The 13,543-nt window shown below is 51.3% G+C and overlaps 1 protein-coding gene across 1 annotated transcript in view; it reads right to left on the bottom strand.

Annotated features, from left to right (window-relative positions):
• SFRP1 (secreted frizzled related protein 1) overlaps positions 1 to 9,704 on the bottom strand; it is a 39,079-nt gene extending 29,375 nt beyond the window's left edge. Inside the window, exons 1-2 of the mRNA XM_036456894.2 lie at positions 8,852 to 9,704; positions 3,647 to 3,724 (exon numbers count right to left, since the gene is read on the bottom strand). Coding sequence (XP_036312787.1) covers positions 3,647 to 3,724; positions 8,852 to 9,380 — 607 coding nt within the window. The 5' untranslated portion in view covers positions 9,381 to 9,704. The remainder of the gene's footprint in view (positions 1 to 3,646; positions 3,725 to 8,851) is intronic.
• Positions 9,705 to 13,543: the final 3,839 nt, after the last annotated feature.

Below are 13,543 nucleotides of genomic sequence, written 5' to 3'. Positions count from 1 at the left end.
AGGACAAGAAGCAGACCAGGACATCCTACACCGAGCACCGCACGCAGGCTGGCCACCAACTTGAATTCAGAAACGGCACCACCTAATGTTTGGCTCTCCCCCATCTGTTGCTTGATCCAGGCTGATCCAGCTGCATTCCTGAGCATCAGCACACAGGTGTTTCTACTGATGCTTTTCCCTGTTGGGGGGAGAAAAAATGTGTTCTGGACCAAGGGGGTCCAGCGCAGGGGTGGAGAGACCGGTGGCCAAGCACACCAGGCAGTGAAGCATGCGCTGCCTGAGGAGGGGGAGGGGTGGCAGGCTATGCGGGAGTATGAATGTGTTGGCAGGAGGGCAAGTGTGCGTGCTGACCCAGAAGGAATGCACCCCTTGTTCCTGGAGCTCACAGAGAGCCTTCCAACCACCTGATGTCTTCCCATCCGGATGTCAGGGCCACTCACTGCAAAGTTTGATCCCTGGGGTAGGGAGTGAAATGTTCTTTTTCTTTTCTGTTGTGTGTCAGCTGACATTGCCGAATGTCTTTGTTTCCTAATTGGATCCCATCAGTGTAAGCGAACTGCCTCACTTCCTTGAAATGAACTCAGCTTAGAACAAGTTCCCCGCAGGCTGCATTCTCCGGGGTGCTGAGAAGGGCAGAGCTAGGCTCAGACCCTGCAGAGAGGAGGGGGGAAGCCTACTTATTGTCTTAGAAGAACATCACCAAAAAAAAAAAAAAAAAAAAAAAAACCTAAAAGTCTCTCTGCATCCAAATCAAAGAGGCCTGGCATATACCACACCCATGCTGGAGAGATAAAAGTCTCTATGGCCAAGTCCAGCGGCCATTCGTCTTTTCTTAAAAGGGAAGGCAACTCCAGTTGAGAAAGTCAGATTCCTTATTTATGAAATAAGTGAACTTGATAAGGTGACCTGTACGTTCGGGAGAAAGTCAAAAGTTCTATGAACCCAAGAAGAAAATAATCTCAGAGCTAGTAGAACACAGTCTCAAACAGCTAATCACTCAGATTCACCAAGACCTGATTGGTTATTAACATAAGATAGAGAACCCTCTTTCCTGGAAGCCGTGAGCAGGTGCTTGCTGACTTAGTAGGCATCTACCATATTAGGGAAAAGATGTCCATCCCCAGGTGAGTTACCTGAGCACCAGACTCTTACCCTACAGGGCTTACACCATCAATTAGTTCCCAAGGCTTGACTCTTCAGCTCCCCTCTAGGGAATGTCTCCAGTGTCACTAATTGCCACAAAGCCCCCGCCCCCTCCCCATTACCAGAATGTTGACGGGTAATTGGGGGAGATTAGAGGAGGCCTGATGACAAGTTCAAGTTGGTATGGGGCATAAGCATGGATCTCTTCTCAGACCACCTTGGCATTAACTTTGGCCTTGAGTCCCCACAGCCCTTCTCTTCAGCTGGTGCGTTATAAAATGACTCCATAGTGTCTAAAAAATCATTGATTAGTGTTTGGTCGGGATTTAAAATTTCTTAAAGTTAAATTTTAATTTATCCTAGGTAAGTATTTTTCATATGGCATCTAGCACAGAGCTTTGCACTCAAGAAACATTTAATGTATAGACACGTGAATCAGTGAATAATCAGGTGCACTGGATTTGAGCTCCATACCAGGAAGACACCCCTTGCCAGTCACCTCCACACTCAGTTCCAGGGTTTTCCATCACTCTTCCCTCAGGAGCTGAGCCTGATAAAAGTCACATGAGCATTCACATCAGCTAATATATTACCTTTCAGAGTTTAATATGATTCCCTGGATTTGCTGAAATGCCAGGGGGCCAATTTCTGAAAGTAAGTGTGGTGATTTACAATAGCTGAAGAGGATCAATGAAATCTGAAAGAGTGGCCCCTTCATCATCTGTCCTAAGGATCCTTCAGGAACACAGCCATACGTGAGCAGATTCTTCCGGCCCCAACCATGTAGCAAAAGGCTTCTGTTCATCAGGATTTCTGAGTGATTTTATGTCCTTTTTCTCCATATCCAAAGGCGTCTTTGGGAAGAAATCCCAATCCCATATGTGAATGAAAAGCTTGTTGCTAAGGCAGTGAGGGGCTGCACACCCACAGGCTTTATCACAGGAGACCCGCCAGGCTCAGCCTGGCATTGAACACCTCCTGACAACGCAAGAGTGTGGCCATCAAGAAGCAAATGTCACTACGGTCAGATGGCAGAGTAATCAGAGCCCTCTATAACAATTTCTTTTGAGTACGTTTAAGATGACAACAAGGAAAAGTGTGCGATAAACACACACAGCAAAATGCAGAATAGACCAAATCTTTGAGGTCCTGCTGTCCTCCCCAAGGATGAAGGAGGCAGACAGAGACACCTAGTGTAGAAATGAAGCATGCAGCCATGGCCAGTTTAGCTCAGTGGATAACGCATCAGCCTACAAACTGAAGGATCCTAGGTTCAATCCTGGTCAAGGGCACACGCGTGGGGCATACAGGAGGCAGCCAATCGATGATTTTCTCTCATCATTAATGTTTTCTATCTCTCCCTTTCTAAAATCAATAAAAATATGTTTTAAAAAAGAAATGAAGTATGCAAAACACATCCCTTCTCAAGAAGCTCTCCATGGCAAAGGGTCTCAATTCCCCAAAGTGTCTTCAGTCACCATGGCAAATACCCTGAGGGCACATCTGTCATATGTACAATGTCCTTTTAACTTGTGTGTGCACGCACATACGTGTGCAGCTCATTCAGACGTGGCACTCTGCCAGTACGAGGCCCTTTCGTGTACTTGATGATGTTTGGTTAATGAAACACAGGGTAGGTGGTTCTGGAAGGGCACACTCGCGTTACCTACCGTTCTGCTTTTCCTGGTAAGAATTCTGTACAAAATCCAGCCTCAGGGATACAGTGCAGGCATCATGAGAAACCCCCTGTTCGCGTTCAAATGGATGCAGTGAACATTTATTTCTCCCCGAGGAGGGTCGCCAAGGTGTCTGAAGCACAGGTCTTCCACCACATCCCCACCAGGGCCCATCCCTGAAAGGCCACCTGAGATCAGCTGCCCAGGACACATCAAGCCCTTCTCCTGGGCTCTAAGTGCTGATTCGAAATTCCCTTTTAACCCAGAGTGATTTGGGGGAAATGAAGCTAAATCCCAATACGGTGGGGTGTCAACTTTCTTTGCCTGGAAGGATCTCATAGGGTCCCCTTCTCTGAATGCCCTGACAGTGGACTCACCTCCCTAGGAAGGCACCCAGCCACCAGCCATTTTAGATCCTGGGTAGAGTGATGCTGACACCTAGGGGTGGATGGAGAAAGAGCCGGTGCGGAGAGAAGACCAGCCCTAGCTGCCCGCTCTACCTCCTGGTAGTGTCCAAGGAGTGGTGTTTCCCCCTAGTTCCTGTTCACTTGTCCCCAAGTCTACCTCCCTCGCTCCTAGAGAGGTGGCCAAAAACCTGTCCAGGGACCTCCCACATAGGATAGAAGCAAAGTTTGACTTTAATAACAACCACCCGGGTCCTCACCCTGTCTAGTCTTCCATCTGCCTGAGAGAAGTAGCCACAAGAGAGGTAGAGAACATAACGCCCCCCAAAAGATGGATCAACAGGCTCTGCTCAGCAGGGACACAGGCCAGGAGGAAGCAGGGAATGCCAAACCTCCCCAAGGCAGCCAGGGATGCTTTCTTACCAAACTCGCTCGCACAGAGATGCTCAATGATGGCTTCAGATTTCAACTCGTTGTCACACGGAGGACACACAGTTGTGCCTAGGAAGGGAGAGGAGGAGAAAAGGGAGCTGTGAGTGATGGGGTTAATGGGTGCAGAGTGAAGCCTTCCCTGGGAAAGAGATCAGCCCACGACCAGGATGAAAGTAGTTAAAGGTCTTCTGGAATTTCTGAAGGGCAACCTGAAAATCAAAAAGAAGACTCCTAAAGCCCACAACCTAAAGCTATAAGCAGACATAGGGCTTCTTGAAAATTTCGGGGCTAGAACTGTTGAATATGGCACACCTATTTACAGCAACAATATCTGGGGCTGGGTGGAGCCAGACCTGTAACTTGTGGCTTAATGGGGTATGGTGGGTCTCTGGGGAAAGTTGACTTATAAACCAAACACATCTATTCCGGTTGTTGGTTTCCTGTTCTTCCACCCCCCCCCCCCCCCCCCCCATCCTCACCCTCCTTTTAAATATCCCCCATCCAATTCCCACCCTCTGCCCATTCCCAAACTCCCAACAAGAAGCAGGTCAATCTGACCGGCTCTTTAGGAGCCAAGAAATAAAAACTCAGTCAGCACATGAACCCTAACCCCAGGCCCAGAACATCCCTCTCTAAAAAGGCAACTGCTAGCAAGAGCTGCCAAATGGGAGGAGAGAGCTGGATGGGAGAGACTGCCTGGAGGTACTTTCACAGCACTGAGAAGGGCTTTGAAGAGATGTGTGTATGGCCGACCTGAGGGCCACTGGTAGGTGGCTAAGCTCCAGGGGAAGAGGCATCTGAGGCCAGGGCTAGCGGCCTCCTCCAAGCCAAAATGCTGCTGATGCTAGAGGAATCCTGGGGAGATAAATTGTCTCTGTGGAAGGGCAGGGAGAAGGAGATACAGTGGAATCCTCAGAAGGGCAGAGTGGCTTATCATCACCATCACCATCACCATCCTCACCACCATCACCACCACCACCACCACCACCACCACCACCACCATCACCACCACCATTACCACCACAATCATCATCACTACCACTACCATCCTCACCTTCACTGTCACCTTTCTTTCAAACCACATGTTTTATCTATGATCTAGGAAGAAAGCATTAGCATGTTCCAAGGGCACTCCATCCTTGGCACAGCATTAGAGGCCATGCCAGGCTGGAGCTAAGGAGCAAAGGAAAGATACCTCAAGGAAGGATGTGGTCTGAGTGACCTCTGCTCAAATATAAGGCTCTTCATCCTGTTTCCTCCTGTCCCTCTCCATGGCCTTCTGAGATAGCATCTCCTCTTCAGGGAGCTCCCCAATGGCTCAGTGAAATGATGGGGGGTAGGTAGGGAGCTGCACAGCTCTCCCAGATCAAGGCTGCTCCCAGGACACAACTGGCCAAGAGCTGGCCGCCCACCCCCCAATTTCCCAGGGGGTCCCTGTATGGCCTAGCAGAGACCACATGCCCTGGTCTTTGTACCCAGAGCCAAACACCATCCAGATTCTCAGTGCAGCAGGAGCCATAGCCGCACTCCAAGCACAAGACTGCCTGACTGTCTGTTGGCCCAGATGTTGGAAATTTGCTTTTCACACAAAATCAAATTTGAAACTGGTAGTGTTTCTAACCAAGGGAAAAACTTAGCCAGCGTCTTACATATGGTTCTTGCTTCCCTGGGGAGAAAAACAGGGAAAGGAAGTCCCGCAATATGGGAAGGCACGTTGTTACTTATAGTGGGAGCATCAACTTTGCTGTGGGATTTTCCTTGTTTCCTTATTTTTTTAAAAAGTGGAAACGATCACATTGCAAGGTTCTATGAAAACAACCTTGACTAAACAAGTAGTGGGACCAGGGCCATCAGAATGTAAACACCAGGTCTCCATCTGCTCCACACACTCGCGTCACGTGGTGTAGACACACTGCGTTCCCCACAGGGGCACTTCCCTCCGTGCCATCAGTGACCTTTGGCCGGCAGCGTCGCTCAGGGCTGCAGGATCTTGCTGAGGTGAGTTCAGCTTGGCTTCCCCCCATCTTGCTTTCCTTATAGCCAACTCCGGAGCAGCAGCAGACTCTGCAGCACCAGCAGCTCAGTCCAGAGAAGGTGGAATGTGTAATGCAATATTAATCTGTGCCCCTCCTACTGTCCTTAGGGCCCCGCAGGCGGCCTCAGCAGGAGAAATCCACCCAGTCATCTATCTGAGAGGTGGAACAAAACCCCTTTTAAAGTGGATTTAAAGTAACGTTTAAAGCAAAGAAAACAAAACCTAAAACGTTTGTGTTTTATTGATAGATAAAGAAGAGCAAGTCCCAAGGTGGAATCGGGATTAAGTGAATTTTTTAAAAATCAACGCACACACATGCACCTCGCACATTCTCTACCCCCCTCCCTCTCAAACATAGCATAGCCCCCCTTCTATCTCTCCGTCCCCCCCCCCCCCCCCCCACATACACACACACAGCAGTTCTCCCCAGCAGCTCCTGGATACATGGGGAAGGGCTCTGTAGAAGCTCACACTGTGGCCTCTGTGATCTGTGACTAGAACAGCCAGGCTGATTTACTGCACAACATGCCTAAACAACAACAAGACCAAACTAAAAGTATTTGCTCATTGTCATCTCAGCCTGTTCCAACACACACACACACACACACACACACACACACACACAACTTCAATCAGTAAAACCTGGCAGGGAAGGGGGAGGAGTTAGCAGAGTGCACGGGTCTAATGTAAGTGCAAGACTTAGAAATGACTTTCCTGGGGAAAGAGCCATCGCCTCTCCCATAACAAACGCTTGATGAGGCTCAGGCCATGGCCTTTGGGAAGTGGGGGGAGGGGGCATGTATTTTGCCTCATTTCTCATAACTAAGTTTATCTTTAATAACACATGTCCACAAAGGGAGGCCCAATACCCCAAAGTATGTAAACAGAAATCAGCTAAATCATGCAGAGATCTGATGATGCTTTGAAAACTCTTGTTTTAATTTTTAAGAATAAAACAATAAAATAGTGCATATATACTTACTGCCATCCAAAAGCACCAGTTCTTATTCGGGAGCTACCAGCCATAAGGTTAGAACGACCAGTAGTGCGGTCATCTCGGCCTGTCCCAATACACACACACACACACACACACACACACACACACACACCACACACGTACACACACATGCATATGCACACACACACAGCCTTTCCACCTCCAGTGGCCATCCTGCCTCAGAGAAGCCTGTGGGGCTCCCACCGAGTGGCTGTAGTGCTCAGGAGGACCAGCTTCCTTCTCAAAGCAGAGGCTCTCACCAAAAATGCTGAAGGAGAACCAGTTCCCTGGTCCCACGCCTGACTGGACTTCTCACAGCCTCTCTGTTCAGCAGCTGGTCTTGGGAAGGTGACTACTTGGGATGGAGGAAGCAAAGAGGAAGCAGACAAGTGGAACAGCAGCCAAAGAGTAAACGGCTTCAAGAAGACACCCAGCCTTTTGGAGTTCGGCTGGGAGGATTCTTTCCTCTTCCTAAGTAGGCTTCCCGGCCAGCCTTCCCATCTCCCCCCAGAAAGTGTTCCCCCCAAGGTCTCCATGTCCACCAACTAGCTGTCCCAGAAAGATGAGCTGGCCCCAGCCGCCCGGGCAAGGCTGGGCTGGGCTAATCCCCCAGTGGCTGGCGGCGGAGGAAGGAAAGAAGGAAAATGCTGTGGGCTGCAGGGGAAGGCTCCACAGAAGAACACAACGTGCTTTGTTTGCTCTAGGTAATTGCTCAGCTCTCGGGGTTGCACTTCCCAAAGGTTAACCCTGTGCAGACAGACACCCAGGAAGCGGAGAGCAAGAGGTGCCCAGACTTTGCCACTGCAGGCAGGCTGCTGCCTTTCCAACCAGCCGGGACCCATGCCACCCAGCATCAAGTACCTCAGCCTGATCTCCCTCCCTTCCCAAAATAAGTGAGTGCATTCAAAGTTCAGAGTGCCCCTTTCTCCATACCTACCCCCATCCCCACTCTGGGGGAACATCTCTTTATGGCATCACATGAGGATGGGTGAAATCAGCAAGCAGCCAGCCTCACACCTGAAAAGCCCTCCAGACACCAGCTCGTGTGCTAAGCACACCTGGGTATGGCTCCCCATCTCAGACTATCTCCACATCCTTAAATCTCAACTCTGCTTCCAAAGAATTCAGGGTTGAATTCACTCCTATAAAAGTCAGGCCACCAAGTTGGGGGTTTTGCTGGTTTGTTTTGTTTTGTTGCCTCTCGGAGATCTCCCCCCTCCACACACACACACACACACACACACACACACCACCCACCACCCCCGACACTGAAGAACTGCCCTTTAAGTGTCAGGGACTTCTAGGAACCTCGGGTGGTCCCTGAGACAGTTAAGCAAGACTCAGAAATCCCACTCCCCAAGGAGAGGTGAACAATGAACTAATTACATTTTTATCTTTCTATTGATAATTACCTGAGGGTTGGTGTAAATGAGAGAAGCAGGGGGTATGCAAGAATGAGAAAGAAGAGACTTTTTCCATCCCCCCCCCCTCCCCCAACCCTCCCCAAAGTGTTACCTGGAAAGGGGTGGGGAAACAGAAATGCCGGGTTTCTAAAACTTTCTTCCTCAGCCAGAACTGCAGCTTGTGCTCCTGGGCTGAAGGATTAGCTAAGGGAAAAGTTGTTTGTGTGTGTGTGTTTGTTTGAATCCTCATGGAACCTACGAAAATAAAGCTGCTCCTTGGCATGCTCTCGGCCTTCCTGGGCTTTCTACAGTATCGGGCTTTTCCCTCCTGGCACATCCTGTCTGGGGTGTTAAACACTGCGACGGGGACTCGTTCTCTCCCGGAGGAGAGACGGGCTCTCCTTTCATTCGGAGCTTAAGGCTTTGTCTCAGGTATGGAAAAGAGAGACTGGACCCCGAGAAGAGCGGCTCCAGAAGCGGGACCCCGTTTAAGGGAGGGGGGAGGCTCAGCCGTCGCAGCAGGATGAGCCCCGAGGTCCTTGCACCTGGACCGCTAGGCAAACACCTCGGAAGGGCTGGAAGCGGTGAGAAATCACTCTGCACAGCCTAAGAGCAATCTCTAGGGCGCACGACCAAACTCCGGGGTGCAGCGGCGGCCGGGGGATGCGGGTGGCGGGGAAAGGCGTTCCCGCATCCTCCGCTGCAGCCCGGCGAATCCCGGGCTCCCAAGCCGCCCGGGGAATCGGGGCGGGAGGGCTTACCTTGAGGTTTGGAGGCTTCGGTGGCGTTGGGCGGGGTCATGGCGATGCAAACGTCCCCCTCGGGGAACTTGTCGCACTTGAGCATCTCGGGCCAGTAGAAGCCGAAGAACTGCATGACCGGCTCGCAGGAGTCCCGCACGGCCTCGCAGAGCCAGCGGCACGGGAAGATGGGCCGGTCCAGGCAGACGGGCGCGAAGAGCGAGCAGAGGAAGACCTGGGTGCCCATGTGGCAGTTCTTGTTGAGCAGGGGCACCCAGCTGCTGGCCTGCTGCTTCACCTCGGCCATGGTCTCGTGCTCCAGCAGGTTGGGCAGCACCATCTTCTTGTAGCCCACGTTGTGGCACAGCCGCAGGTCGGCCGGGATGTCCACGCACTGCGGCGCCTTGGTGTAGAAGCGCCCGTTCTGGTAGGAGCCGCCGATGTCCGACTGGAAGCTCACGTAGTCGTACTCGCTGGCCGAGCCCGCGGCCAGCAGCCCGGCGGCGGCCAGCGCCAGCAGCACGCCCCCGGCCGCCCCCCGGCTGCCCATGCTGGCTCCGCGCACCCGCTCCCGCGGCGTCGGGGCTCTGGCTCGGCCGGTCTCCCCGCGCGCGCGCGTCCCGCCGCGAACTTCCAGGGAGTCCCCTCCGGCGACCAAAGGCGCCGTCCCCACCCGGACCCCCGGCTCCGCGGCGCGCTCCGGCCCGGTCCCCGGCGGGGGCGGCCCTCGGCCTGCTGCGGGGAGGGGAGCGCGCGGCCTGAGTGCTGCCCGGGCTCCCGGGAGCGCGGCACCGACTCCCGAGGCTGCAGGACCCGAGTGCCCGGTGCGCCCGCCGCGCCCGCCGCGGAGCCTCCGAGCCTCCCGCGCAGCCAATCAGCGCGCGGCTGCGGCGGGCCGCTCTCCGGGAGCACGTCCGTCACCCGCGCCATCAGCCAATCGCTTCCCTGGCAGCGGGGTTCGGGTTTCCTAGAACTATACGCAGGTCAACACCCCTTCAAAAACAAATTTTATTTTGCTTTATTTTATTTTATTTTATTTTATTTTATTTAACACAAAAAATTTTTCTAAATAAGCAAATAAAAGAAGGGGAACAAAGAGAGAGAGAAAAGGAAAATAAAAGGGAGGGGAAATAGAAGTGCAGCGTGGATAAAGAGAAGGTGGAACGCTGTTATTAACTTGCGTGGGATCCCAGAGAAGCGAGGGATTGAACTGTATTTGCAAACTCAGGAGATCATGAAGATTTTTTTTTTTTTTTTACACCTTTTCCTCATTTCAAACAACAGCCTCCCAGGCAAGCAGCTCACCTCTTCGGTGTTGGGTTCTCTGTAGTTGCCATTCAAAAGGCAAGTTGTGTTTCCCCTGGACAAACCCGGGCTGGGAAGGCAGAAGCCACGGAAGTCTGCTTTTCAATTCCCAGCGGACCGGGCTGGGGGCTCCCCGCAAAGACCCGAGGAAGGTGCGTGGTTGGAGCTGTTTGATGGTTTTAAAACGCAGGACTTTTCTGGGAGGGACAACCGGATGGTGGTCCTCCAAGAACCCCGGAGGCATTAAGTAACTGTTGTTCAGTGTGGTGGGAAATATTGCTTGCATAGGTGTTAGCTTTGGGAGGGCGGTTTAAAAAGAAAAAGAAAAGAAAAGGAAGAAAAAGAAAAAAAGAGAAAAACTACTCAAGTTCCAGCCTGACAGCATGTCTGTGTGTGCAGGCATATCCACATTGACATGTTTGTGGTGTAGAAAGCCAAAACATTAAAAACACATGTGCACTTATCAGGGTGGTGTGTGTAAATATCGAATCCATCACTCAGGCACACATGCTACATTCAGAGTTGGCCCAGGAACGAACCTCAAGTCAAAATCAAGGGTCCCCGTCACAGCAGACAGCAAGGGGAGAGTATTAGCAGAAACACAGCCGGGCCTTCTCACCTGGCCCCCCAGGAACAGAAGTCTCCTTGCCACCCTCCGCCTCGGAGTTCCTGGGAATTCTGAGTGTGGCTATGACGGACTCCGGGGACAAGAGACATCAGCGAGCGGCTTAGGAAGTTTGCGGGTCTGAACTGCATGTGCCCTGAAGTGGGGGTGAAAGGAGGCACTGGATGCTGGAAACCCTGCTTCTGAGGGGCAAATGGGCCGCAGATCCTCCTATTGCTTAAGGCAGACACTGTAGGAGGTGCTGCCTTGCCAGCCAGCTTGTTTGTAAGGCTCCAGGGGATCTGGCTTTGGACGCTGCAGACCAAATTTTTGGATGGACAGATTCCAAGGAAAGCTACTTGAGTTTGTGAAGAAGCGAGACTATTTTCTTAAAGCACTCGTTCCCATACGGAGATTGTGATTCCACCATGCATGCAAAACGCATCTGCAGATGCAACTTCTCGTCATTTTTAGGCTAGTGAAAGGTGCACCGGGTGCAGATGGAGGGACGGAGACAGAGAGAGATAAAGCTAGAGTTTGGATGGCAAAGGGTTAATCCCTAAACAATTGGTAGAGCTCAGCGGAGAAGCTGGGGAAGACATTCCTCACCGAAAACAGACTGCAGGAGACCAGGCAACTGTGTCTCAATTCAAGGGGCATTCAGAGAAAAATGCTGTGAGGTAGGGGGTCCTTTCCCCTCCAGCCAGGCCCTCAGTCCCACGCCAAATGTGTCTGTTTACTCCTCCTTGGAAAGAGTTGTGTTAGGAAATAACATCCTCTCACCTCTGCCTCCAGGCTTGGCTGACCTCTCACTCATGTTTGCACAGTTTCCCCAAATGGTGGGAGAACTTGGGTCTGTCCACCATTATATCCAAGCCACTGCACCTCCACCAGAACTGGAGTCTCAAGTCAGGAGTAAATCTCACAAACCCATTCATGGGACTCCCTAGCCTATGTCTGGTTGACACCCCCCCCCCCCCCAATTGACTTTGATCACCACAATCCCCAACTCCCCATCCCATGCCCACATGGTCTTACTACCTCAGAGAGAAGCCTCGTAGGCCATGCTGGTGACACAACTGTCTCAAGGACAGACAGGGAGTGTGGGTGTAAATAAGACCCCAGAACCCTAAACCCAGTTTCTGGCTCCTTCCAAGGCCCAGCTGGAAAGGCAGGACCTGGTCTCAATCCCACTGACAGACTTTATCCCACACCTGCACTTTCGGAGGATAACCACCAGTCAGTTCACATACTGTGCAAAGGCAGCAGGCAGAAGAGCCTGAAAATTTTGTATTTTCTAAAAATATATTTTGATTGGTTTCAGAGAGGAATGGAGAGGGAAGAGAGAGAGAGAGAAACATCAATGAAAGAGAGAACCATTGATCAGCTGCCTCCTGCACACCCCACACTTGAAATTGAGCCTGCAACCTGGGCATATGCCCTGACTGGGAATCAAACTGTGACCTCCTGCGTCATAGTCGATGCTCAACCACTGAGCCACGGCGGACTGAAAAAGATTTGTATATTAGCACTGCATGGAGTTGTGTGTGTGTGCATGTGTGTGTGTGTGTGTGTGTGTGTGTGTGTGTTATGGGGAGGGGGGCGAGAGATGTCCTTTTTCATATTGCCAAACCTTTGCACATCAAAGCCCAGTCTCCTTTTTGCTAATGGCAAATACATGTGTGTCTAGAGGAGAAAATTCTAGAACAATGGCTCTTTAAACATGCTATTGATGTGACAGAGCTCCTAGAAACCAGGGTGCTTGAATATGAGAACAGGGGCAAAATACAACTTGCAACTTGTGTTTTTCATTGCAAAAGGGTTCTGATTTCCCCACACTGCCAGATGCCCGCATGTGTGTGCTGCCTGTTGCTTCATAGCATCAGCTCAAGGAGGCATTCTTCATTCTCCCTGCCACCCAGAGCTGACTATCAGGCCGGGCAGGGTCACTGAAGGACCTCCCAGGTGCCTACCTGGTGGCCTCCTCCCACCCACAAAGCTCCTTCCTGCCCTCTCTTAGGAAAACTGGGGGGAAGGAGGAGCCTTTCCACCCGGATCCTTGTAATCTGTTCCATTATCACATCACCAGTGATATGATGACACTCTCAGAATCCTCTCCATCAGGAGTTGTACAGAGAGGTCTCCTGCCTATGGCTAGGTGGTGGCGGATTTGGTGCAACGCAAATAACAGAATTCTGGCCCAGGTCAGCATATATGAAGTGTGGCCTCGGCTCTGCTTACAGGCTAGGTGACTCGCACTTCCTCCCTCTGGCCTTAGCATTCTCACCTGTAAGTCAGAGCTATAATGCCCACCCTGCTACCTCACGTAATAAAATACATGAGTTATCAATAGCTAGTGTCAGGGAGGCACATAGGGTTTTAGGAAAATGTGAAATGTTTGAAGTGATATTCCATATGTGACATCATGGAGCACAGGACTGTACTTGCTTGGACTGGCTTATTTTCCACTCAGACTCTGTGGAGGTGCAAATATCATGCCCATCTTATTGATCCCGACCCACCCCCTGACTCAAGAACTGGCCTGACCTGCTGTCTGGGGTTTGGACAATTCATAAAAATTCAGAGTTGATTTGGCACCCAGAGCACCTTCATTACAGCACTTGCCTCAATGTTTTGTAACCGCTTGCTTTGGGGCATCTGCTACATGACTGTGAGCTCTTGGAGGGCCAGTATCTTGTCTTCCTTGTCTCATTTGTCCCTACATCCAGCATCTAGCATGGTGCTAGGCATACAGTGGGTGCTCAATAGGGCCCTCCATCCTCTCCCCCCCCAAAAATGCATAA

This window comes from Pipistrellus kuhlii, unplaced genomic scaffold (assembly GCF_014108245.1).
Source record: "Pipistrellus kuhlii isolate mPipKuh1 unplaced genomic scaffold, mPipKuh1.p scaffold_m20_p_3, whole genome shotgun sequence".
NCBI classification, from domain to species: Eukaryota; Metazoa; Chordata; class Mammalia; order Chiroptera; family Vespertilionidae; genus Pipistrellus; species Pipistrellus kuhlii.
The sequence above is the reverse complement of the archived record's forward strand: the minus strand, read 5'-3'. Positions and strand labels throughout refer to the sequence as shown.